This window comes from Leucopleurus acutus, assembly GCF_964270905.1.
Source record: "Leucopleurus acutus genome assembly, chromosome: 8".
In the NCBI taxonomy this organism is placed as follows: domain Eukaryota; kingdom Metazoa; phylum Chordata; class Mammalia; order Artiodactyla; family Delphinidae; genus Leucopleurus; species Leucopleurus acutus.
Window position 1 is genome coordinate 39,218,639 of NC_139151.1, and position 27,923 is coordinate 39,246,561.

At 46.9% G+C, this 27,923-nt stretch overlaps 1 protein-coding gene across 1 annotated transcript; it reads right to left on the reverse strand.

Moving 5' to 3' along the window:
• Nucleotides 1-62: 62 nt before the first annotated feature.
• ENDOD1 (endonuclease domain containing 1) lies at nt 63-27,872 on the reverse strand (the record flags this gene model as incomplete). The annotated part of the gene is made up of 2 exons (XM_082845215.1): nt 63-1,285; nt 27,573-27,872. 2 exons carry the CDS (start codon nt 27,870-27,872, stop codon nt 83-85), a joined length of 1,503 nt encoding a protein of 500 aa, XP_082701341.1. The 3' UTR covers nt 63-82.
• Nucleotides 27,873-27,923: the final 51 nt, after the last annotated feature.

Below are 27,923 nucleotides of genomic sequence, written 5' to 3' on the forward strand. Positions count from 1 at the left end.
CATAGGCAAAATATTCCAGCTTTCTCTATTAAAAAAAAAAATCAAATTCACTGTGACTGGGCACTCAGTTTTTTTTTTTTTTCTATAATTCCCCAGGATTGTCAAAAGTAATCTTGTAGCCAATCTGCTTGCCGACAGTAAAAATGACCTGAAATAGGCCACCCATGGTGCCAAAAGCAGTGTCAAAGAACAGAGAGATGATGCCACCAAGGCCCATTGCAATGTCCCTGCACACAATTGGAACTGCGCCTATGGTGTACACAGGAAAAGTGGCCACGTCCACAAGGACCCGGACAGGGATGCCCACGATACGGCAAACAACCTTCAGCAGGCAACAAAGGATCCGGAGAATGGCCCTGGTGATCCTGACCATGACTTTGAGTACCTTCCAGGGAATGCTGGCCAGCTCCTCCCCAATGGTCAAGAAGTAGGAGACGGTGGCTGACCCCAGGCGGTAAAGACAGCTTTCTAGACCACAAGTCACCTGTTTGGTGACATACCACAGGAAATACACAAGGTACTTCAGGATTCTGACTGCAAGGAAATAAATTAATTGGCAAAGCTTGATGAATGGGGTAGCAGCGAAGCCCAAGAGTTTTCTCAAAAGGCTACTCCTTTCCCCAGATGCCTCTGGAGGCAGCAGAGTGGACCTGGTACTCCTCGTGCTGGAGAGGGTCTCAGAGTCCCCTTCAGAGTCTACCCTTCGCTCCTCATCCTGGACTTGGTTGACCATTTCCAGGATTTTTTTCATCTTCTCTGTGTCTTGTTCACTTTCCCCACAGTTGTTCTGGAACAGCTGAGGCGTGAATGGAAGCAGTTTCTCAAGTTCTTTCACCATCACATCTTCTATGACCTCCCGGTCCCCGGTGTGCTTAACAAAGCCCATGGCCCAGCCTCCTCCAGGGACAGCACAACAGGCTGCCAGCCAAACAAACTCCGGGACGGTCACTTTGTCTTTGACCTTGAGGTCTGAAGGCACGGCACCTGCGATGATGTAGAGCTCTTCCCCATCGCCACACTGTGGGCTCAGGGCCCGGTCCATCAGGCTGTTGAGATTCACGTACCACCGTTTCTGGAAGGATGGGGTCATTGGAGCTGCATTTGTGAGAGTGAACGTGGCCGTGTCGGGGTCACTGCTGAGGGAGAACGGGTACAGCTGTCCTGTCTGGTATTCAGAACCCAGGTAATCTGCATGCAAGGCTTGCTTGCTTCCCAGATTGTTCACAGAGCTGATGGCATCAGCCTCATCCATCACCTCCTCAAGGCTGCTGTTGGGGTCATCAATCTGAAAGAAGAAAGAGAGGTTGAGATGCGTCCCTGTTCACAGCAGACAGGGTGTCCTTGGATCATTCTGCCAAGACGTGAGCAAAGTTCCTATCACACCAACACTTGCAAGGCTTAGGTTTGGAAGGGTACACACACTTCATTCTAATATCCCACAATCCTGGTGTCTGAAAACATCTTTCAAATGGGCTGTTTCCTATTTCACTCTCTGTGTACACTCCACTCCTGCCCTGCAGTAATACCCCATCGCACACTCACAAATACACCATCAGGACATTGGTTTTCAGTCTGCTGTGGTTTTATAAATTTCATAGCCCTTTTTGGGAATATTTTTCCATGAGATTCAAAAAAAATGAAAACAAGGGGAAAAGTAAATCTCAGCAGGCCCATAAAAATCATAACTGTAGGGCTTCCCTGGTGGCGCAGTGGTTGAGAATCCGCCTGCCGATGCAGGGGACACGGGTTCGTGCCCCGGTCCGGGAAGATCCCACATGCCGCGGAGCAGCTGGGTCCGTGACCCATGGCCGCTGAGCCTGTGCGTCCGGAGCCTGTGCTCTGCAACGGGAGAGGCCACAACAGTGAGAGGCCCGCGTACCACAAAAAAAAAAAAAAAAATCATAACTGTAATTCAGATAGTCAACCACCAATGTGAGCTGCAATTTAAAGAACATATTCTTAAATGAAATTTACATACTTTGAGATATACGAAAAACATTCAACTCTAATCAGAGCATTTAAATCAAATGCGGTGGTGGTGGGGGGGCTTTCCTGGTGGCGCAGTGGTTAAGAATCCGCCTGCCAATGCAGGAGACACAGGTTCAAGCCTTGGTCCGGGAAGATCCCACATGCTGCGGAGCAACTAAGCCCGTGCGCCACAACTACTGAGCCTGTGCTCTAGAGCCCGTGAGCCACAACTACTGAGCCTGCACACCTAAAGCCTGTGCTCTGGAACAAGAGAAGCCACTGCAATGAGAAGCCCATGCACCGCAATAAAGAGTAGCCCCTGCCCGCCCCGACTAGCGAAAGCCCGCACGCAGCAACAAAGACCCAATGCAGCCAAAAATAAATAAATTTTAAAATAAATAAATAAATCAAACAGGAGAAAATGTATAGATTATTGTCAGTTATTAGATACTTCCCAGGCCAAGCTAAAAGTAGACCAAGTTCTCTTTGAATTTCATCTCCTCATAATATTTGCTATCATTAATGCATTTTCTGTCCAGGCCAATCTAGCTATGTGTTATATATCAATAATGATCAATATATACATCCCTCTTGGTTCTGGTTTTTTTTTTCTTTTCTTTTTAAATTCAGCAGTGTAATACATACTTTCACTTTGCCAATCTGAAAAGATGAGAGGAAGGAGCTCAGGATTTTGCTGACTCTATTTTTTGCTCCCAAACTAGAACTCTATTTTTTGCTCCCACACTAGACTGTAAATTCCTTGACACCAGGGACCCTGTATATAGGACGCAGTCAAGGACTGACACCTACTAGAATCTCAAGGCACTCTTGTTCATCCGAGATGGTCATCACAGCAGTATTTATAATAGCAGGAAGTTGAATCAACCTACATTTTCAGAAACTGGGGACAGTTAAATAAATGGTGTTATATCCATTAAAGAAATATCTCAAAGCCATTAAAAAGCACTTGTAATAATGGGGAAATATGTGCTATAATGTTGAAAGGAAAAGGCAGATTATAAAATTAAATGATAACAATTTTTTTAATTCTAAAAATAGGCATGAAAAAACTTTGGAAGGAAACACATGAAAATGTCCACAACGGTTGTTTGACTCCTGAGGGTGAAAGTGATACTTTTTTTTCCCCCTATTTTCTTGTTTCTCTCCCTGTACCTCTTCTACCCACATCAACCCACAAATTATTTATATGTTATTTTCAAAAGGAAAAAAAACAAAAAAGAAACTAATTAAAATAAGTAAATTCTTACTAATTGATTCCCTAGGTTTAGACTCGCTAAACCTGTCTCTAAACCTAAGGGAGTCAAGGTCATGTGATCATGTGATCGTTGCACCTCCTGTCAGGAGGGCAACCAACTCTGCATTTCTCCAGCTCTGCAATGGCAAAGGTAGGCATGCTCATGCATGTCTGTGTAGGGTTAGCAGGGCAACAGATGAGCAAGTTGGTATAAAAGCAGGAATATTCACTGAAGTCTAATGATGAAGTAAAGCCATAGCCTCACCCTTCAAGGTTGTTCTGTCCCTTCCCCCAGTCTTAGAAGTAGAAACGCTCCTGGACGGTCTCCACTCCTACCACATCCTCACAGGACAGAAATAAGAAGCACATTCATTTTGCAGAGCGGCTGCCGCTGCTCTTCTATAGCTGAAAGATACACCCCATGGAAAGATCAACTTCATTCCTGAATCATGAGATCGAGATATGGCAGAGCCAAGATTATGGAGTCTTGGGTGGAAGGTCAGGAATTTTAGGATGCATGTTTCTCCATGGTTCCTAGGGAACCGTGTCTGCATTTAGCCTGGGGTAGCTGCTTTATCCCATCTAGCGGAAGTCTGGAGCTGGTTTTTTCATTGGTAGCTGTGTGACAGAGCACAGGTCAACACAGTGGTTCGCCTTCTGCCCGAGAGTCACCCAGGGATGAAATAATGCCTACAAGGACAGAAGGCAGGCTGGAACACGAGAAAAGAGAGATTCTTGGATGAGCAAGGGGAAGGAACAAAAGAGAGTCAGGCAGGAAGAGAAAAGGGGAGGGAAAAAAGACAGGGGGAAGACAAAAAGAGAGAGAGACTCGTGTGTGTGTGTGTGTGTGTGTGTGTGTGTGTAAGAGACAACACAATATCCTGCTCTTAGGCAGAAACCAGGACTGTGGGTTGATTTACTCCCAAACTTCAGAGCACGGTCTCCCAGCTGCCAAGGTCAGAGGAGACTGAGCTGGTTGCTTCTGCATCTTCTCGTGCCACTTGAGTTCAAGGGGCTGCCGTGGTTAAGCCTTTTCTGCCCACAGTTTGCAGGTACACGGGAAATGGGCCAGTATGAACTGAAGTGGTTAGGAAGGCCAGGGCCCAATTCCACAATGGGCCCTGTGCACCTCCCTGCCCTGGGCCTCCCTAGGCAAAGCAGAAACTAAACAATATGCTCTGGATGTGCAGGCAGAAGAGAGCACATCTTCCCTCCCCTTCCCCTTGCTTTCTTCAGAACCCCGTATCCATGGTCACTGTATTCTTATGAACCCCAAATTTGGCCCTATGGTTTGATGACAAGGTAGACTACAGTGTTTGAAATCAAGACAGAATGCCTGAATTCTGTACCTACATAGTGATATAACAGGAGGTCAAGAACTAATTTTTTTTTTAACTGCCAAGTAAATGCTTTCAATATAACATTCTACAGAAGGTATTTTTTAGCTGATTCTACAAACGGGGAAACTAAAACACGGAAAGATGAAGTAACTTTTCAAAAGATATCCAATAATTAGCAGGACAGGATCTGAACGGAGGTCAGTCTTTTTATTCCTAAGGTACATGTTCTTTATTACTAAGCCATATTTTCACCCATCTTAAAGAAGACTGCTGTACCAGTTTTCTCCACCAGAGAGTAAAAAATAACCACTGAAGTCTCCTTTTCTCTCTGTGTCACAGAATAAATGAAGTTCCTTAAGGTTGCAGGGAGATAAGCTGACGTCTGAGCCCCTGGAATTGCAGTCCCCAGAATGGAGAGAGAGTGGAAAGGAGAAGGTAAAAAGGTACATGTACAGGCTGGCCCTCATGCTTCCTTTCTGCCTTTGCCCAGAGCACATGGAAGCTGAGCCTCTAGCTTCACAGTCTAAGAAATGTGGCCGCACAGGCAGCAGGCAACTGGCCAGAGTAGTTTCCAGAGTACTACTATCCTTAGAAACTGGTCAGCTGGCTGGTTCCCCCAGAAGCACTGTTCCTGTTAGCACCTCACTTGGCTACTTGCTGTTTTTCTCTACGTCAGCAGCTGTAACAGAGAACAGTAAACACAGCAAAAGTTCACGGAGGAAGACTGTGTCAGGCATTCTAGGCTTGTCTTGTCTGGCCATAGTTCAATACACTAATGTATATAATGTATATAAATTAGTATGGATGCTACCAGTCAAAATTAAAACATAAAATAAATAATAGAGAAACTTCCCAAGGCTTACCTAATACAGTCTTAAATCTCTGACAAAAATACCAAAGAATGTTTTATGAGACCACACACTGATCTTCAATGAACCCTCTATTCTCTCCTTTGAGGATCCAATTACATCAAAGCCTCTCCTTCTATCCTTTTTGTGATTTATGTTCTTTTTCATACTTTATACCTTACTAACTTTGTATATTGCATTCCAGGTGAGTCCCTAGATCTATCTTCCAATTCACTAAATCTCTCTTTAGCTATGTTTAGTTTACTGCCTACTTTGTTGAGGTGTTTTTGTTTTTCATTTCAATGAATCTTTTTTTCTTTTCTAGCATTTCTATTTGGTTCTATTTCATAGTCTCCTTTTTTATTTATTTTTCCTCTCTTGAGGAATTCTTTTTTATCTTTCAATAGTTTAGACATTCTTAAAGTCCCTTTAAGATCTGTCTATTTTATTCGGTTTTTCAGTTTATTTTGTTGCTTCTGTTGGTTGACTTCAAGGTGGTATGTATACTTAAGTGCTTAGCAGTTTTTGCTCATAAGCTTGTCTTCATAAGAGGTCCATGATGTTTTGTTGAAAAAAAAAAAGGCAAAAATGAAAACAAAAACAAATCTAATAGGATTGCTTTCACAGTTGCCTCTGCCAGAGCCCTAAAGAGTTCAATGATTCTGGACTAGTTTCTGAGTTATTTTCTCAGTTCAGGGTTTCCACATGGAGAAAGCAGTGCACATTTGGACCCGTACAAAAGAAAGATGATGGCTTTAAGCTTATTTCTGGAGGGTGACTATTTCCACTAATGACAATGATGTGGGCAGCTACTTCCTATAACAACTCGCAGGTAGTTTTCATGCCTGGTTCACCAGTGCTACAACAGTTTGCCAGCCCCCAGCTTTACCTGGTGAGCCTAGTTCCAGACCCATGTCATGAAGAGGTTATGTAATCTTGATTCCTGTCCCCAGGCAGGTTAGAGCCCTAGTCCCTACCATCCCTGTGGCTTCCCACATATAGCTTTGGCTATTGATTTCTTATATATTTCTGGCACCTGAAAATTCTTCTTACTTTTTTGCTGAAATATGAATTTAATTTAAATACATACATATAATATTTTTTAATACAACATTTCTATGTGTTTGTAGTGGAAGGAGAGGCATTCCACATCTGCCCAGAAACTTGGTTTTTCCCCGTCTAAGGTTTATAAAGTTTCTCCTAAAGTATGCCTTGTTTCCTTTTATAACTTATTATGGATTCATCATACCCAAATTTACTTACTTCGCTTAAATCTCCTTTTTTCTATTTAGACCACCTACTGGATACCTGTTTGGTGTAAGTAGAACAGTATCTTCCAACACGTTTACTGATGTGTCAAGAACTTTACAGGCTGAAATCTCTCACTAAGAATAGGATATAGGGACTCCCAGATCTTTGCCAAATCACATCAGCCAGCGTACAAACAATCTGATTCTGTCTGGTTTTTCTTTGTTTATTTTTACCAATTCCTTTGCATTACCTATCACCTATAATTCTCTTGTCTGTTCATGTAGGCATTTCTGTCTTACTGAAATTTATTTCCATTGGTTTTGTATTTGCAACTTAGAGTCATTAAAAAAATGGATATTCCATTATGAAATCACTTTACCATATAATTTATAAAACATATTAAATCCCAGGCCCTTATAATAGTCTGCTAACTGATCTCCACTGAGAGAAATGCCCATGATGATTTCCACTTCCTCTCTTAAAACCAGTTTTTTAACTTATGACAAAACTTTCTTTTGATCTCAAGATGACTAATGTTCTAATGTCATTTGTTAAAGAGTCATCTGGAAATCTAAATAAAATTGGCATAACAGCTCCCCCTCATCATCATGCTTCCTAACTCTACAAAACAACCATTATGTCTTGGTAGGCTCTCACTTTCTGAAGGAATGGCAAAGTGTGTCTGTAACTAAAATACCTGATTCGTGTATGGAACACTGTACTAAAAATAATAAGAATATTTGATTTAAAAGTCTAATATATTCTTTGAGACACTGTCACATAAAGGGCAGGTGTTTTTTTTTCCATGCTCTCTGCAGACATAGTTTAAGGATCTGTTTATAGTAATTACAGTAAGTTACCGACAACACTGCTCCCTAAAGACAAAAATACAACTATGATGTAAGATGTAATTTCAGATTACAATTTCTGGGTTGCACTTGCCCTTTTGCAAGCACCACTAATCTTTCTCTTTGGTTTCCCAGCGGAATCGCTGGATGAAGGGACAGGCACAAAGCTCTCTGTGTAATCCACCTCCCTGTGGACCTAGTCCTCCGGGGCTGCCGATATAATCTGATACAGTTCCTGGGTTTAATGGAAAATTTTTTCTCCTAATCACAGCATGCTAGGTAGGTTTTAGAAGAATGTGTGCTCCCCAGCCACCAGCATCCTGCCCCATAAATAATCTTATAAAAAAATTCCTCTTCAAATTTAGTACCAAAAAACAAAACAAAACAAAACAAAACTGTTTCTCTCTCTCAACGAGTTGGTCTGTTTCCTTTAACCAGACAGCCAAAGCTATTTAAACCCATGGGATTTCTTTTTTGCTTTGGAATTAAATGAAAGGAGACTTTCAATTTTCCTGCTAATATGCATGTAAGAAAAGTGGACTAATAGAAAATTGAGGAGAGCTGGAGGGAAAGTAGGCACCCATTCAACAATATGTATTAAGCATATTTATGTGTGATCACTACTGTAGGAGAAAGCAGTAGGACTGGTAATAATAACACCACCAACACTTATCAGGTACTATATGCCAGGCCCTATTCTAAGAATTTCACTTGTACTAAATCAGTAAGTGGCTGCACTAAGTATTCACTCATCTAAACTCATGAAAACTAGGTACTTTTATTATCACATTTGGACAGGTGGAGAAACTGAGGCACGTGATGATTACGTAGCTTACTCAAGGTCACACAGTTAGTGAGTGGTGATGTCATGGCATGAACTCAGGAAGTCCATCCCCACAGCTGCTGCTCTTAATCACTGCTTCACATGCCTCAAAATAGGCCTCCATATCAAGAAACTCACGCTCAACTTAAGGAAACAAGATACGGATACATACAAAGTTAAATAGGAAACCAAGAAAAAACAACAGTGCAACACAAAGTTAAGTGCCAAATAAATGTGATGAAGAAAAAGAGCAAAATCGGATCCAGAGGAAGGAAGGGCACAATAAATGAGGTCAGAGAAGATATCTTACTTTTTGGAGAAAACAAAAGCTGAGGCAGGGTTAGAAGGATGTGCAAGATTTTGATAAACTTAGAAAAATAGAAAGGTTAGTAAGGCTTCACGAGACGTCTACACAAAGGCTTGAGGGCAGAGACGAGCAGCCTGTGAAAATGCGACTCTGAGTAAGGAAAAGTGAAAGGTTTAATTGGAAGGGATAGCCGGGGGCCAGACTATAAACGATCTGACATAACAGATAACTAATCATAGGATAATTATAACTGCGACTCACAGAGCGCTCTCTATGTAGCAGGCACCATGGTAAGTGTTTTACAGAACATATCTTTTTAAATCCTAACAGGAGCCCTATGACCTCCTTTGTAGATGTAACTGAGGCTCAGTCGTTGAGTAGCGTGAGGATGTCATACTTTCGGTGAGGGAGGGTGAGGTCGCAAACCCACATGGTGTGACCTCAGCGACCTTAACGCACTACTGCTCCATTCTGCTTTCTGTGTGCTTTCAACGCTATGCTTTCAAGTCTAAACTTGACCTGTACACAGGGGACATTCCCTGATGGCTTCTGAGGCTGGAGCGTCATTAGGGATGTATAATTCCAGGGAGATATACACCTGCCGGCACTGGCCAGGAAAGCCTGGACCACAAGGCAGCTGAGGGAATGGATAGGGAAGGACATGTGCGAGATTCTGGAAGGAAGGAGCGTCGGGATGTGAAGGCTGATGCAGGAGAGTCCGTGGAAGGTAGAAGATGATGTCCAAGGCTGGATCCAAGGTCACCCGGAAATGAGAGGCAGTGGAGGGAAACTGGACAGGCTGATCTTTAGAGGAGACTACATTGACAGGCAGAAATATTTGATAGCAGCTGGAGATACAGAACTGGAGCTTGGGCACAAAGGTGAGATTGGCCACAGAGGAGTTACAAAGGCTCAACCTGATGCACACACTTTCTGGGGTCCGGGCACTGTGGTGTGACTCACATAAGATTTGCACTGTAGGGGACTTCCCTGGTGGTCCAGTGGGTAAGACACGCTCCCAATGCAGGGGGCCTGGGTTCGATCCCTGGTTGGGGAACTAGATCCCACATGACACAACTAAGAGTCCACGTGCCACAACTAAGAAGTCTGCATGCCGCAACTAAAAGATCCCATGTGGGACTTCCCTGGTGGCACAGTGGTTAAGAATCCGCCTGCCCATGCAGGGGACACGGGTTCGAACCCAGGTCTGGGAAGATCCCACATGTCGCGGAGCAACCAAGCCCAAGAGCCACAACTACTGAGCCTGCGTGCCACAACTACTGAAGCCCACATGCCTAGAGCCCGAGCATCGCAATGAAGAGTAGCCCCTGCTCACCGCAACTAGAGAAAGCCTGCACGTAGCAACGAAGACCCAATGCGGCCAAAAAAAAAAAAAAAAAAATCCCGTGTGCCTCAACAAAGATCCCCAACAAAGATCCCACATGCCACAACTAAGACCTGGCACAGCCAAAATAAATAAATAGATTAAAATAAATAAATCTTAAAAAAAAAAAAAAGACTTGCACTGCAGTGCATGTAACCCCATGGTGCCTTGTGGACAATGAGAAGTGAACCAATGGATGTTTCTATTGATATTTTAATAGTTATGCATTTATGTTTAACGTGTTCTGGGAAAGATATAACCAGCATTTCCTACACATGACTTCATGGATATGATTATTTAGGATAAGACTAAATTTATTTTCCAATGAGTTGATTTAAAGTCAATGCAAAGACCAAATTTCAAGTAAATGCTAGTATAGGACGACTCTTGTGAAGCAGGTCTGCAAATGACTATCATTTAGAAAACACTGCACTGCTGCATCCCATTGGCTCTTCATACAACCCTACCACGTAAGTATTATCATCATCTCCATTTTACACATGGGAAAATTAAAACTCAGGTAAGTGACAGCTACAAGCTCACCCAATTCATAAGTGGCAGAGCCAAGCCTATGCCCAGCATCATCGCAGAATCAAAAGCTCCTAGCCCTGCCCATGCCTCTAGGTGAAGAAGAGAGGCCAAAAGCCACAGGGAAGCCAGGCTAGAGGATGGGGGGGAGGGGAGGGAGGGGATGAAGGGGCAACTGGGAAACTGACGGAGCCTAGGAGAATTAATCTAGTGTCACATGAAAGTCAAGGGAGGACAAAGCTTCTCCGAGAGGAGGATCAGTGTGTGGCACCTGCTCGGAGAGGAAAGGGAAGGATGGAGACAAAGCCTGAGGGCCCTGATGATTAAAGTGTCATTAGTGAGGCTTCAAAGGGCGATTTCCACAGGGGGCTCAGGAAGGAAGACAGGTGGTGGAAGTGACTGGATATGGGCAAGAGGAGGCTGCAGACAGACCTCCGTTTGAGAAGTTTTTACATGAAGGCAGGAGAGGAACACAGCCTTAGCTGGAGAAGCAGGGCTTACAGGTTTAAGCAAAGATTGTCCTCCAGCTCCCCACCTGCATCCAAGGAAGAGGAGGCATCGGGAGGGTGGGGCTACCTAGGTCTCCGTACAAGGGAGCATCTTGGGGCTTGAGAGCATCTCACAGGGACGATGACAAGGTGACGGGCTGGAGGGGCAGGGGGCCAGTGAACAGAAGCCCCTGTCCCTGAGGGTTCCTGGGCTGCGAAATCCACACACACCTCAGGGACCAATGTCACCTGGTACAGATTTGCAATGGGGGAATTTGTCACTGGTTGGGGCGGGGGGAAAGAAAGCTGCTGTGGACAGGGGCAGTGCTCTGCAGGACACAAACATGAAGCTTCGGCACTTGTCGGTGTCCGGATGGGACGGGGCCAAGGGTTGCAGGTGACAGCTAATGGCCCTGCTGATGTGAGGGGACCAAGCAAGTGCAGTGAGAAGCAAGTCTGGCTCGGGGAGAAGACTGGGTGCGTTGTGTCAGCAGCTGGCAGGTGCAGGGGTCGAGGGGGGCCCTGCTGCTGATGAGCGGCTGCCAGGAGTGCGGACAGTGCTGAGGAGTGTGGAACATGAGGGAACCATCCTGTTGGGCAGGCTGATCTCCAAAGACAAAGTGGGGAAGGGTCTTCCCTTTACACCAGTGAGCTAATTGCGACACATTGAAAGAATTATCTCCCTTGAGCTCCACAATAACCTACACATGCACATATGATTTCCTCCAATTTGCAGACAAGAAAAGAGGGGCTCCAGAGAAAATGGACTGTCCTCTAGATCTGCTCCAGGATTTCCCCCTGGGAAAGTTGGTCCTCAAGAAGGATGATCAAAATGGTGGTGAGGGGCTTCCCTGGTGGCGCAGTGGTTGAGGGTCTGCCTGCCGATGCAGGGGACACCGGTTCGTGCCCCGGTCCGGGAAGATCCCACATGCCGCGGAGCGGCTGGGCCCGTGAGCCATGGCCACTGAGCCTGCGTGTCCAGAGCCTGTGCTCCGCAATGGGAGAGGCCACAGCAGTGAGAGGCCCGCGTACCACAAAAAAAAAAAAAAAAAAAAAAAAAATGGTGGTGAAACTTTGCACTGATTCGCCCTGGGAAGGGTGGAGTTTCCTTCCTCAGCAGAATCTTAGGCTGAAGCTAGATAAGCACATGCTGGGAATGATTCAGACAAGATCCTGGGATGGGGGAGACCTAGTGAGCTCCCATCTAACTCTGTGGGGACAGAGAGGCTATTTCCTTTGGGGTTTGTTTTATTTTTCAACCAGAGTTAAATCATTAGACGAGTGGAATAGCGGGTGTTCCAATTTTGTTTCTGCTGTGTGAACTGTGATACACACACACACAGACATTAAAGAGTTGCTGTCACCCTGTTGCCCATCACCAGGTGGGTGAGAGGGCCCCCCCTTACAAGGAACTAAAACTGCAGCTGAAATCGGAACATCAGATAATCTTATCAGAGCTGGAGCTGGACGCTGCAGACAGGCCCTCTGCACACTCCCACAAGTCAGAATGAACTAGATCTGAGGACCCACCAGAAAAATACCCAGCTTGGGAAAGAGCTGCCTTTCAGAAAAGAAACAGGAGGCCAGAGGGGCCACAAGAGCCGCGGAAGGACGTTTGGGGAGGAATAAACCACCAGGCCTTTCAGCTCTCAGGAAAGAAGTAAGCAGAGTTCCGACCCACCCATTTCAGAAAAAAAAAAAAAAAAAATCCTCCCTGCTTGGCATCTAAAATATTCTTTATCCTCTTGGGAACAGAAACAGCTTTAGAAGAATTAGAAGGATGCTTTTTCCTTTTTTTTTTTTTTTAATAAGGAATGAGAAATGCAGGGCTTTCCATTTCCTGAACAGCCTTCCTCCCCCTGAATCACCCTTCCTCTGGGCTCCCCAAGCTGCCCACACACCTCCCTGCCTTTGGGGAGGAGGAAGCGTCTCCAGCTGTCCTTGTGCTGCGCACATCGTAGGCGCGTGGCGCATGTCTGTGTGGGGTGAACCGTGCAGAAGGGAGACAAACGGCCTGAGTTCTCTCCTCCTAGGTCGGAAGGTGGTGGAACAGAGGAGGGAATGAAAGGACGCTGCACTTCCATTTCAGACCTTCCTTTGTCTTCAGAATTTGAAAAAATAAAAATGAAAGGGGGGAGGTTCAAAAAAAATGCCCCAATCCTAAACTGGCACTGGGTACAGGCAAGGGAGGCCTGAGAAGAGGCCAGGGGGTGGCCTCGAGAGCGAACAAATTCCCGCGGAACGCCTCCAGTTGCTCCTCCCGGGAGCCTGAGAAAGTGCGCGGGCGCCTTTAAGACCTCTCCAGACCTCCGGTACCTTCTCAAGTTACAACACCCCTGGTCATCTTCCTCTTCACTCACTGAAGCCAGTTTTCCATTCTGTGCTCTTGTTTTCTTTTCCAGAGCAATTATTCTTAGCATTTGACAATGTGTTACAGAATTCAAACAAGTCAGTTAAATTGAGACATCTCCATTTCTAATTTTTTCCACCTTCTGTGTTCAGAGATCAGAGGTTCTTAGAATCACCTGGAAACTTTAAAAAGCTTAAGTGGGGGGGGGGGTAGTGCTTGGAGATCAGCACGATGTGGTTTTTTTTTGTTTTTGTTTTTGTTTTTGCGGTACGCAAGCCTCTCATTGTTGTGGCCTCTCCCGTTGTGGAGCACAGGCTCCGGACGCGCAGGCTCAGCGGCCATGGCTCACGGGCCCAGCCGCTCCGCGGCATGTGGGATCTTCCCGGACCGGGGCACGAACCCGCGTCCCCTGCATCGGCAGGCGGACTCTCAACCACTGCGCCACCAGGGAAGCCCCACGATGTTTTTTTAAAAGCTTTCCAGGTGATTCTAAATGGAGAACCCCTGGGCTGGATCCCTATCAGATTCTCCTTTGTGTCTGGTGGAATTAAGCCCCTGCCTGGACAGCTATTACAACAAATTAGTGATATTTCCTTAAATCTAGAGTTCTCCAAATTCAATCTGTATTAGAAGCAACTTGGTCCCTGGTCGGAGAACTAAGATCCCTCATGCTGCGCAGCGCGGCCAAAAAATAAAAAATAAATCATTTAAAAACGTAGATTTGTGTACTTCACACCAGAGGTGTATTCTGTAGGCCTGGGGTGGGGCTCAAAAGTGCATTTAAAAAAATTTCTTTTATTTTTATTTATTTTATTTTTGGCTGTGTTGGGTCTTTGTTGGTGCACAAGGGCTTTTCTCTGATTGCGGCGAGCGGGGGCTACTCTTCGTTGCGGTGCACGGGCTTCTCACTGCGGTGGCTTCTCTTGTTTCGGAGCACGGGCTCTAGGTACGCAGGCTTCAGTAGTTGTGGCACACAGGCTCAGTAGTTGTGGCTTGCGGGCTCTAGACTGCAGGCTCAGTAGTTGTGGTGCACAGGCTTAGTTGCTACGCGGCATGTGGGATCTTCCCGGACCAGGGCTCGAACCCGTGTCCCCTGCATTGGCACGTGGATTCTTAACCACTGTGCCACCAGGGAAGCCCCAAAAGTGCATTTTTAACCACCACCCCTAGTGATGCTGATGCAGGGGGTCCATGGACAGCAGTGAAACACAATTGCTTACTACATCCTTTCTGGTAGTGGCCCAGCTGGGCTTAATTTATTCACATGCTATTAATACTTTCCAAGAGGTATTATCCACAAATCACAAGAGCTGGGATGATAATGCCAAGAAAGAGAATAAAGTACTACAGGGCCATTTGGATCCTCCACCCATCAGAGCAGCTAATATTCTGATCCCCAAGATGGATAAACATGAATTTCCTGCCTTATTCATATGTGAAGTGAGAAGTCTCTTTTTGCTTATTTATACTTTTCGGGTCATACCTCACTGCTCTTTCTAACATCTTCAGTAGCATCCTATACTTCCGGGTTAAATGACAAACTAGCATAGTCATGACTCCCCCCACCCCCAATTTCTCCAACCTCCTCTCTCAAGTCTTCCCTTACATTCAACCAGAAAAGGACAACACTGTCCCCCAACCGAGTCAGTTGCATGGTTGTGATGTAAAGGCTGCCCTGCTTCCCTCTGTACTGCTGCCCCTGTCAACACTGGTGGAGGGGGGCCTTCACCATTCCCCTCCGCTACTTATATCCTAGCTGGGTGCCCGGGCCCAGCTCCAACCTCACCGCTCCTGTGTTGGGTGGTCTCCTTTGGCCCCCCAGATCCACTCTCCACTCTCCTGTGCTCTGCTCTGTGTCCCAGGAGGCTGATTTCTCGGGACCACATCATCTGAGCTCTCTGGCCCTCTGGCTTCTGACTGGGGCAGCCCGTGGGAGGGGGGAAGAGAGAGGATGTATTCCCTTGCTCCCTTCCCACCTGGTTGCTGTGGTCCTGGCTCTGGCTGAGTTCCTCTGCAGTCACAGCTCTCCCCAGCTCCCCGCTGACCCCACAGGCCTGGGATGGTGACAGCTTCCTGCGATGGCTAGGCCCTGGGTACTTTACCGTATCTTGTCGACTCCCTTAACTCTCGGCAAATAGTTTCTTCATTCAATTCTGTCAGTTACACTACTTTGAGAGTTCCACCTGTTTCCTTCCCAGACCCTGGCTGATATAGCCTCAGTAAGAGCCTTCCCAGCTCACCCAGTCCTAGGAGATCACACCCACCTCGGGGCCTTTCGTAGCATGAATTACACACATGGTTGGTATGCAGAATGGGTTCTGTTGAGTAGTGAGGGTCCCTTGAGTAGTCTAATCTGGCTGCCCACTCTGGGCTCTCCCAGCCAACCACCAGGTATGCCAACCCTGTCAGCCAATGCACCACATTCAACCCCTACTTCTAAATTAACCAAGTACTTCTGACACTATCTCTAAAAGAGTGGTATTTCTTAGCACATGACCCTCTCCTACCCACCTCCTTGCCAGGCATAACCAAGGGACAGCCAGCCTGGTAGGGACAGCAGCCTACCAGATGGCTCTCTTGGGTTCTCGATACAAGAAGCTCAAAGCCTGACAACAGTCAGGGTGTGAAGGTTGCTAGATGGACGTTAGGACTGGCAGCCAGCCTGACCCATGGGAAAGCAGAAGAACTCGTTAAGAGAGAAAAGACAGAGGAGGGTGGGAGAAAGATCCTGAAGACTCTGTGGGGCTGTTTGATTTCTAGAAGCTTCCCTGTTCTGGATCCTTTGAGGCCTGTTCCTGTGCCTGTGAATTTACCAGTGATCTCGTACAACGGTCCTGCCCTTCACCCGAATAAGCCTGGGTAAGCTTATGATTCATGTATCAAAAAGCCTGACGGGCTTCCCTGGTGGCGCAGTGGTTGAGAGTCCGCCTGCCGATGCAGAGGACACGGGTTCATGCCCCGGTCCGGGAGGATCCCACATGCCGCGGAGCGGCTAGGCCCGTGAGCCATGGCCGCTGAGCCTGCGCGTCCGGAGCCTGTGCTCCGCAACAGGAGAGGCCACAACAGTGAGAGGCCCGCGTACCGCAAAAAAAAAAAAAAAAAAAAGCCTGAAACCTCAGGAGTCTTACTCTTATGAGAACCCAAGTAAATCGGGGCAGGGACTTTGCAGGCCAGGAACCGAACCGTCTAGACACCTGGATTAAATCTCGGGCACAAAGGAAAAGACGCGTGTGCCTTGGTTGCAGAAGATCTGGAACAGATCAGAGGGGCACCCGGGGACTGAGAGAAGGCACTTCTACTAAATTCTTCAACAGAGAGTATCAATGGGAAAAGGAACACAGAGGATAGTGCAGGAACAGCTGAACTCAGAAAAAGTGGAGACCTGTCACAGGCAAGGCAGCAATGAAGCAGGAGTACGGGGGAAGTAAGGGCATTTCAGCAATAACACTGGGTCAGACCTAAGGGCACGGTAACCCTCATCCTGGTTGTCTCCAAGGCAGGCACTGGCTGGGAAGCAAAGGTTACTTATTCATTCCACATGCTTAACATACACGTATTGAGAGTGTAGACACAGCGCAGTCATACTGAACCGCCCTAACTCATCCACAGGGTAGGGATGATTTATGAGCTGCAGGCCACAGATGAGGACTGAATCCATGAGATTCAGTAACATTTCCAAGGTCAACCAGCTGGTAACTGACAGAGCTGGGACTCAGCCCAGTTTTGTCTCGCTATAAAACCAATCTTAACAACTCCGTATGCCCAATCCTCGCCCCTTCAGGCCTAAGAGTCTGGTGGGAGAGAGTTAAGTAAACCACTTCTTACGCCTGGTCTGCCTTCCCGACTACGTTAACAAGACACCTGAGGGCAGGGCACATCGTGGGTTCCTATTTCTGGGCTTAGACCCAAGAACTCAATAAATGGTTGTGATGCTGACGACAATATACAACACTGATAAAAGGATCAACAAGCAGCCGAGGTCTGGGGACTCAGCCTTTGCAACGCTAACATTCTCCCCCTGCTGCCCCAGAATGAATAAAGGGATGAACAGATAATAAACAGGGTGAGCTTGTTTCTGCCCCTGAAGATCCCTCTAACTGCATGCCTACCTCTTAAACCCCAATTCATTGACAGAGAAGAGAGAAGAGAAGAGAACAAATTGATGATGAACTCTTGTTGCTGATTGGCTGTGACCACACTTATGATGTAAGTAAGTGAGAAGAAACTCCTAGGCTCTGACTGGCCTGGGGCAGGAGGCCCCAGGAGCAGAAGGGCATCCGCTATGGAAGCAGAAAAGCAAGAGCAGTGACAAGCCTGGTCAAAGAGCTCCCTGGGTGCAGAACGGCAGCCTATGAGGTACCACTCACTATCAACTCAGTTATGCATCACCCTCATCTGAAAACTGGGGAAGGCGCATAGCTAATCTCCACACAAGATTGTAACTAACTATAAGACATGGCCCTTCTCCAAAGCCAACAGGCAAAACGTACCCTTCATCTTAAAGATCATTAGAAAAGGGGACTTGATAGCCCTTGGACCCTTTTCCACAGCATCATAGCTCTCATGTCAGGAAATGATTTATTTGCATCCAACCTCAACCCTCCTCAAGCTGTTGAAGCTTAAGACCTCTTGTCTTTAGCACAAAAGAGACAGCATCTGCTTCTCAATGTTGTGTCACATATATCCTCAGAGGCTAGTAAATCTGCCCCCAGGCAAAATCATTTCCATTTCTTTGACCTCTTCTCTTGGGTTTTGTGAGCTTTTCAAGTTCCTCTACAGGTGAGACTACTTGGCAGCAGGGTTTAGTGACCGAACAGAATACCAGATTAGAAATGAGGAGATCTGTCAGCTCTGTCACTTACTGGCCTTGTGACCTCGGGCAGACCAGTGACACCCAGGCCCCTGTCTCTTCTATAAGAGGAGAAGGATAACACCTCCTGTGCTCAGGAATGAGGAGAGGGGGAAGAAAGCAGGATTATTTCAGGCCATCAGTCAGTTATACATGATACAGACTTGAGAGAAAAAGCTGATGAAATAGACTTTGCATTTCAAGTCCCCAGGCCTTCTATTTCTAGCGAAAATGCTTAATGAGACAAATTGTTTATGTTTCTGTGCAGACTTGCTCATCAAAAAGTGTGCTGTTTGAGAGGCTTGTTAGATGTGGCTTCACAGAGTCCAAAAGGGTGCTAAGCCTTGACTAGAATAAAGGATGTGAGAGTGCACGTCTCTCTATATGTAATGGAAATTTCTGGAATGTTACACACACACATACACCCATAAACACAAACTGTGAAGACTGGCTATCTGTGAAAAGCGGATCTTTTTCTTTATATACTTCCAAAATGCTCAGAAGAATCTTTTTACCATAAGCACATATTGCTTTTATAATCCTAAAAAAAACCCTAAATATGATAAAGAACCAGCACCCCATTAAAAAGGTTCAAGGAAACTGTCTGTAGGTCTAGATCTAAGGCTGCCATGCCATGATAGGAATAAGACTGCAAAGCTTTCAAATTTCACCGCTGGTGTTCAACCCATATCTGCTGGATGCTCACAACTCAACAACATTTATTAAGCACTTACTCAGTGCTGGCATCATGCTAGACCAGGAGTTGGCAAACTACAGCCTGTGCACCAAATCCGACCCACCACCTGTTTCATAAATAAAGTTTTCTTGGAACATAGCCACACCTACTCATTTATGCATTGTCTGCAGCTGCTTTTGTGCTAGAACAGCTGGGTTGAATAGTTGCAGAAGAGACCATACAGCCCAAAAGTCTAAACTATTTACTATTTGGCCCTTTACAGAAAAGGTTGCTGGCCAGTGTGTTAAGCAATGAGGATGCGATGGTGAGTATGACAGGCCTGAGCCCTGCACTCATGGAACTCACAGTCTAATCGGGGGCACTCAGTCAGTCACGCAACAAATGTATTATCGTACCACACTAGCAAAGAAACGTGTGTTTGGTGCCACTACAGAGTATTATGGGCAGTTGACCTAGGTGGGAATATCACGGAAGACAAAAAAGCCCAGCGGGTACAAGGGTCCTATGATGGGAGAGAACATAGAAATAAAAAACAACAAAAACAAAATAGAAAGAAGCCAAAGTGGCAGGAGGTTAAGGCCTGGCAATGTGTGACGCCAGATACGGCCAGAAGGGGAATGGGAGACCAACCACGCAGGACTCTGGAGACCCTGATAAGGACTTGTCTTTATCTGAAGAGAAATGGGGAGCCCTGAAGCGTTTCCAGTGAGGCCACTGGAGATACAATGAGATGAACGTTTTGAATTTCTCTGGCTTCCAGGTGGAGACCTAGGTGGGATGGGTTAGCCAGTCAGGAAGCTGTTTTGCAGAGGCCTGGATGAAGATGGTCGCAGCTTGGATCTCAGGGTGTAGATGGTAGGGATTAGAGGGGTGAAGTCTGTCCACTGAGGTGCAGAAGCAAGACCATCAACCATCCCGAACGGTCCACTTGGCTGTGAAGGAGGTGTCCAATGTTATCATGGGTTCCATGGTTCCAGATACAACACAAATATCCAAGAATGACAAAAGACCTTTTTCTGGTTCATAAACCCAGCTTTCCTTTCCCTGTGTTTCCGTGTGTCCTGAGACTATGATGGATGCCCAGTCTTTCAGATACATAAACAGTGGCCATTTCCTTACATGGTCCCTGTTCAATCATGCATCCTGGGCAATTCAACCACCGCTGAAATGAAGGTGCAAGTCAACTGGAACATGTAATCTAATTTATGTTTTCAAATCCTATTTCATCCAACTATTTACTCTGCAAAAGGTGAAGTACTCATATTTTCAGTTTTGATTAAAAATATTAAATGCCCTCATTTGACCTCCTTTGAATGAGCCACACGTCTGTCAGGCACTGGGTAAATAAAAGCATGACTGGTATACTAAATGGTGCTTCTATTTTGGGTTCATCCATGAGTTGGTTTCTTTTTTATTTCTCCTTCCTTTCAGTGGCCAAATAGATATGTCAGCAGGCAAGGAATTATTGCTTCCATAGATGTCAAGTTCTACTAACCAAAAGGGTACGTGACCACTCAGGAGACATGATACACAACATGAAGGAAAAACATTTTTGAACTAACAGGAATTCTAGGAGCGAGATCAGATCACTGGCAGTGAAAGCTACTGGCAAACAGGAGGACTTATTTTCTCATATTTCCGCTTGTACAGCTGACAGTTTAAAAGGAAGAGGAATTAAAGCCCAACAAATAAAATCTTTATTCCTCAAGGAATGCTCCATTCAATCACCATGAGTTATAACTGAGATTTCCAGGATGGTGTGTTAGAAGCCAAGCCAGACATCATCCAAAGAACTGGATCAGTTCAGTAAAATAAAAATAAAATAACAGGGCTTCCCTGGTGGCGCAGTGGTTGAGAGTCCGCCTGCCGATGCAGGGGACACGGGTTCGTGCCCGGCTCCGGGAGGATCCCACATGCCGCGGAGCGGCTAGGCCCGTGAGCCATGGCCGCTGAGCCTGAGTGTCCGGAGCCTGTGCTCTGCAACGGCAGAGGCCACAACAGTGAGAGGCCCGTGTACCGCAATAAAAAAATAATAATAATAAAATAAAATAAAATAACAAATCAGTCAATTTGGAATCCGGAGAGAAAATACTGACATTGTCAGTGGAAAGCAGCATGGTAGAGCAGAAAGAGAGCTAAGAGCTCTGGAGTGGGACAGCCATAAGCTCCAATCCAGACTTTGCCATCTAGCAGCTTTGTGACCTTGGATAAGTTATTTAACGACGCTGAACCTCAGTTTCCTAAACTATAAACCATGGGTCATAGGACCTAGAGTTGTTCTGTGAATGAGTTAATTTGTGAAGATCCTTGCACACAGTAAGGGATCAGTACATGATAGTTCCTTTCCTGGATTGTCCAAATTTAAGTCTGGGCTGAAAGAATGGTGCACAGCTCCATCACCACTAGACTGTTCCAGGACAAAACATCACTAAAATGTTCTGCCGATACAGCGCAAGTACCCTAACTCGCTTCTGAGAATGACCACGAATCAGATGGAAACACTAAATTCAAAGATGAAGAAAAAGCCAGAAAAGGAGAAAAATGGAGTGAAGGGTAGCATGTATGACTGCTGTTTTTACTATCTGCACTCCAGTAAGGAAGAAATTGTGAGCAATTGATTTTGGAACCATCCTTGTGAGCCCGGCGCTTCCTGGCCCTCCTCGGGCTTAGCAGAGTAGGCTGGAATGCAATTGCTCACTGTTCGTCTTATGACAACACACCTCTTGGTTGCTCAGGTCTAGGAGGGTGGAGGTGCCTCTGGCACCTGTTTTGTTTTTGTTTTTCCAATCACCTAAATCCATCTACCCATCCACCTGTCCATTCCATCGTCCATTCATTCAATCTCTCACCATGTACCTTCTGAGCACCTATCATGTGAATGTGGGACATATACCGAGCATGTGAGAAGATACACAGTTGGATGTTTTAGGTTGTTGGCGAGATTTGTGGAATTGCAGGAGTTGCCTATCTAATCCAACATTCCATTCATGTGTGCGTGTTTAACATCTATTAGAGTAAGACCTTAATAGTGTACACATTACTATTTATTAAGACCTCACCATATTACAGGTTCTATGCTGCGTGCTTATATGTGTTATCTCGTTTATGTGTCACGACCACTCTGTGAAGTCAACACTGTTATTATCTTTAATGAACAGATCAGAAAAATAGGACTGGAAGAATTTGATCACACAGATTGTAAGTGGCAGAGCAGCGATCTGAAGTCATGGTTTTTTTCTTTGTTTGTTTTTGTTTTTGTTTTTGTTCTTTTTGCGGTACGCGGGCCTCTCACTGTTGTGGCTTCTCCTGTTGCGGAGCACAGGCTCCGGACGCGCAGGCTCAGCGGCCATGGCTCATGGACCCAGGCGCTACGCGGCATGTGGGATCTTCCCGGAGCCGGGCACGAAGCCGTGTTCCCTGCATCGGCAGGTGGACTCTCAACCGTTGCGCCACCAGGGAAGACCCTAAAGTCACGTTTCTTAACGAGGAAGGAAGAATCAGAATTGTCCTGTTTGCTGTGTCCCTTACCCAGAGATGTGTATGATATCTTCTTTATATCTGTTCTCTGACACAATTAAAAGAGGGCTGATGTTAGAACAAATGAAACAGTGTGTCAAACAGTTTCAGGAAGTGCAAGCAAGAAGCCACTGATGGAAATTAAAAATTAAGGACTTAATCGAGGTTCTAGCTGTGACAACTGTTCACATACATTTACTAAGATTTGAAATATGACTTCATTGGGCCCTTTAGGAAAATACTTTTGCCGTTGGCAGGACTATCTGCTTCTCTCCGGAGCCACTGACACCTAAGCAACATTCACGTGGCCAGATACGTGCTCTGACTTGTCCTACGACTGTTGGGAAAGAGAAATGGAGTAGAAATTAAGATTTCCATATAAAAGATGAGAATTGAAGTCCTATGACCATTAATGCAGTGGATCCATGGGAAGTCAAAGATCTCCATGGTTCATCAAAAGAGCTCCGGACTAGGAGCAACTAGTCATGAGTTCAAATCCAAGCTGTGTGGCCTTGGGCACAACAATTAACCTCTCTGAGCCAGTTTCCTCATTTCTACAATGAAGAGAATAGGATCTACCTCACAGTATTTTTGTAAGATTAAAGAAGTATAAGCAGAATATAAAACCAGTTCCTTCCAATATTCACGTTGACAAAATGACAGGGTCTTGAGGACTTCCCTGGCGGTCCAGTGGTTAAGACTCTGCACTCCCCCGGCAGGGGGCACGGGTTTGATCCCTGGTCGGGATACTAAGATCCCACATGCCACGTGGCATGGCCCCCCCAAAAAAAAACTTTTTTAAAAATGACAGGGTCTTATACGTTCGCTTCTAGCGTGAACTGACAACATCCTTTGCAAAGGCATCACTAGTACCTTATCCAAAAATTCTTCCATTAAACAGAAATGAGCTGAGCAACTAAAAGGTTTGAGGCTCCCTGTACTAAACCAGAACCCAGTTCTCAATTTTGACTGCAAACCCTCCGGACCATCTCTGTCCTGCTAATAGGGACACACTGTCTCATCTCTTTCTTGCCTTCTCCCCATTCTCAATTTAAAGGTGACCACATTCCACATAAAACCCACAACAGCCCTCTGTCTCCTCTGTTTTCTTTTTAAAAAATTTTTTTTGATGTGGACCATTTTTAAAGTCTTTATTGAATTTGTTACAACAGTGCTTCTGTTTTATGTTTTGGTTTTTTGGTCAGGAGGCATGTGGGATCTCGGCTCCCCGACCAGGGATTGAACCTGCACCCCCCTGCACTGGAAGGCAAAGTCTTAACCACTGGACCTCCAGGGAAGTCCCTCCGCTTCCTTTTAAAGTTCTCATTATGTCCTTCAGAAGGCCCCTCAGATGCGGGATCCTGTCATCTGATGCTAAAGAGATCGAAATCATCTGGGGTAGTTCCAAAGGCTGGAGCTAGAACAGGTGGGGTGGATTTAGAGGAAGGTTCCAGCTCTGCATATGGAATATGTTTGGAACAGTGGCTGCTGGTTAGCTGGGAGGCAAGCTTCTAAAGCAGGCAGCTCTCCACCAAGGAAGCCCAAGCAGAATATCTCACCAACTGCTGCCTGACTGAACCTCCGAACATCAAATGATTTTATTCAACACTTACTGAGTGCTTTCTATGTCCTAGGCACTAGAAATGCAAGCCCTCAGTCTCTCCGCTGGAGAGACGGACCCACAAGCAGGTAGGTATAAAACAGTGTGGTAAGTAAAAAACTAGAGAAATTACAGGGAGCACTGTGGGGTGGACCTAACTCAGGAAGTGGACCTCACTCAGGTGGGCTCTTCCTTCTGGAGGAGGTGACACCTCGGCAGTCTTAAAGGATGGAGTAGGGAGGCAGTGAGGAGCAAGATGGGGGCAGTGTAGAAATGGCATTTGGGGCAAAAGGAATCAGCATGAGCAAAGGAACAAATGTGACCAACAGAATGGTTTATGAGAGGCACTCCAGGCAGCTAGATAATGCTAGAACAGTACATGAGGGTGGGGAGGGGTAGGAGACAGGCTGGAACTACAGACAGGAGCCAGGGCATGGGGCCCCTGTAAACTGCATTCTGCAGGGTGGAAGTCTGGGTCCCTGTGTTTTTAAGCACAAGAGTGCTTACAACACCCTAAAGGTTTTACGCACGAGTGACTTCAGTTTCTATCATCTTCCATTCAGGAGGTTTTCGGTTGTTGTTGTTTTTCTCTCCCCAAAGGGAAACTGCAGGACAGCCTTGCAAGCTGCCTTAATTGAGCCTCAGGAGCTTCAGGGTCAGAACAGCCCTACCTGACTAACGACGGAAGGCAAGCACCCAGCTCCTTTGGTCCCCTGCCTCTTCCTCTATCTGCTGGGCCTCTTGGTAACACTAACTTCCTAAAGAGGTGATGTGGGCACAAGGTGACTCAGCATTACAGAGTGCTTGGAAGCAGCCAGAAGTCCACGTTGAGCCCTGAGCATCTTTCTGCAGTGGGCACACTGGCTGGGAGGCAGGCCTCGGGGGGGGGGGGGGGGGCAGGTTTGCTGCAGTGTGCTCCAGAGCCTGCCAGCATGGCAATCTGGCGGCTTCTCCCCCCTCTCTCCTTCCTTGCCTCCTTCCTAATAGCCCCTGGCTCCTGGCTGACTTGACTGGACACTGCAGTGGGAAGGGACGGGCAGCACAAAACTGTCTTGCAGAGAAAAGCATCCTTCCAGTTGTGCTCAGCCACTGGGCCCTTCCCACCTCCCCGGTCGGGAACTCTGGTCTCCTGTGCTTTTCTGAACCACTGTACCTCTCACCTCTGGAGCTGCCATTTGGAATTACTCCCTCCCACCCCACCAGCTCCTTCCTCCTTCCGCATCCTATTTTACCTCTCCAGTCCTATCCCTCATTACCAGGGCCCACGGTCTCCACTGCCTATGTGAAGGTTCTGTCCGTTTCCTCTCTGCTGAATGAGTCATGCTCCTTTGGGCTCCTTCAATAACTGCATAAATGGCTCTGCTCCACACCCTGGCCCCAAACCTTCCTTGATCACTCCTTCATACCCGACCCCTCCCTTCCATCACTCCTCCTTATTCTGAGCACGTGAGTCATCTACTCACTGAGTCATCTACTCTCTTGTACTGGGTTAGCTGCTCCAACCACTCCCCACACACTAATCCCTGACTCAGCCGTGCGTATCTCACACAGCATGTCCCCTCTGCTGGGAATGTCTTTGTCCTTGTCTCCCTTCTGAACTCCGCCTCATCCTTCCAGGTAAAGCACAAACGTCACCCTGGCCCAAAGGCTTACCCCGTCACCTCCAAGACGGATTAAATCTAATAAGACTTCTACCCTTTTAAACTGAGGATGTTTTGCTTATGTCATAATAACAGCTAGGACTGATATACCAGGCACGAGAACCTTATATGGAGTAATTCATTCAATCCTCAAAATCACCCTGTTATTACCTCTAAGTCAACCAGCCCAAGTTTACAGCAAGTCAGTGGAAGAACTGAGGCTTAAACCCATGCAGCGTGGCTCTAATCAGAGGTGTTGCCACCTCGTCACCCAGCAGACCAGGAAGCCTTTGAGTCCCAGAGCTACACTCTGTTCCCCTGGCACCCCAAGTGCCTGGCACACAGTGGGTGATTACTAAATGTGGTAGTTCTGGATTTAACTGAAATTTGTTCAGCATGCATCCCACGTCTTCCTCACATGTACGTTCTGTCTCCCCAAGCCATCCATGAGATCCTTGGTGAGAAAGGACCAGGTCATCTATTTTCCTCACAGGTCTGCAATCACATGCATACTGGGGAACTGGGGGAAATGCAGAGAGCTCTAGGGGTGCAGATGGGGGCAAACTAACTTTAGGTTACTATATGCCTTAAGTGTGTATACTTTACAAAGGCTTTTTCACATGCCTGATCTCAAAGGTTCTGACATCAACAGGCTGTGGAGAAGGTAAAGAGACGGCCTGAGAGCTGGTCAAGGTCTTAGAGCCAGAAATAACTGAATGATATTATAGAAATTACAACCCAGGGCTCTGAATAAAACAGCTGAACGCCAGTCCCCTGCTCACAATGCCTAGGCAGCTGTGGCCATCAAGAATGGGCAGGCTGATGTAAGTCAACTATATTTCAATTAAAAAAAGTAAAACAAGAAAAGATCAAGGTCAACCAGTTCTTAAAAAAAAAAGAATGGGTGGGCTGAGTGTTCAGCTCCTCCCCCAGATCGGGTGTCCTTGGTTGCTGGGACAGAGGAGCCTGGCAGGGTGTTCTCCACAGGAGGCTGGCTGCGCAGACCTAGGGCAGGGTTTGTGAAGGCAGCTTCAGCAGGACCTCTGGGAGCCTCTTGGAGTGTCTGCTCATTCTCACCAGACAAAACAGAAAACCCTGAGAGATGACACAATTTCCAAGTGGTCTGATAATATAGATATGAAGAGCCAGGAGAAACAGGTTTGTTCTTCCCATTAGTAGGAGGTAGTCAATGTCCCTACTATTTGTAACTATCCCATCGCATTTCTAAAAATCCATACCTTTATTTCATTGTCCTAACCCAACATTAACTTCAGATCGAATTTACTCAATGTCCTGTGCAGAAGGGAAGGCTTTTCAGGCTCAGGTGGCCTCTGCAGAAGAAAAGCTTTTTCCTAGTAGGAAGGGCAGTGAACTTCTAGCCAAAAGACCTGCCCCATCTTTATGCAAGTCTCATCGCCCTGCTGAGCCTTGATCTCCTCTTCTGTAAAATGGGCATGAAAATGCCCACTCACCCACCCATCCCACAGAATTGTGGCAACGACCTGTGCGCTCCCAACCTAGGCATCCCGAAGATTTGAGTGGTCTCTTGGGTGTCCGTCTCACTGTCCTCATTATTCAGGAAGTGAATGAGACACTGCAGATGTCTCCTCTGAAGTGCAGAGAGAACCACCTCCCACTGGGGGCCTCGGACCCCTGAGGCTTAAGCCAAGGCTCACAGATCGCCCAGCTCCGGCCGTGGCTTTGACAGGGGACGAGGCTGTCTGTAACTCCGGCGGCGCGGTGGGGCGGGTGGAAACCCGGGTTTCCCGACGCTGGCACCGAAGGCTGGGGCTGCCCTTCCCCGCCCTACCGCTCACGGTGGCTGCAAAGTGCCCTGGGAGGCCAGCCCAACGGCCGGTCTTGGGAAGCGCCTCGCTTACCTGCGGCTCCACTAGCCAGCGCTGCTCGGCTCCCAGGGGCGCAGGGCGCGCGGCGCGGAACGCCGAGTACACAGGGATACGGTCCCAGGTGCTGTACAGGGTGGCGAAGCGCTCGGCGCCCTCGGAGCGCTGACAGATCTTCACGTGGGCAGCGGCCGCCAGCCCCGCGGGCGGGGTCCCGGCGTAGAAGAATCGGTCGCATTCGCCGAAGCCGTCTTCCTGCTCGCTCACGAGCCGGCCCTCCAACAGCCCCGCCAGAGCGAGGAGGCCGCCCAGCGCCAAACAGCGCGCGGGGCCCATGGCGCGTCCGCGGGCCGGGCGGGGAGAGCGCGAGGCCGCCGAGCGGGGCCG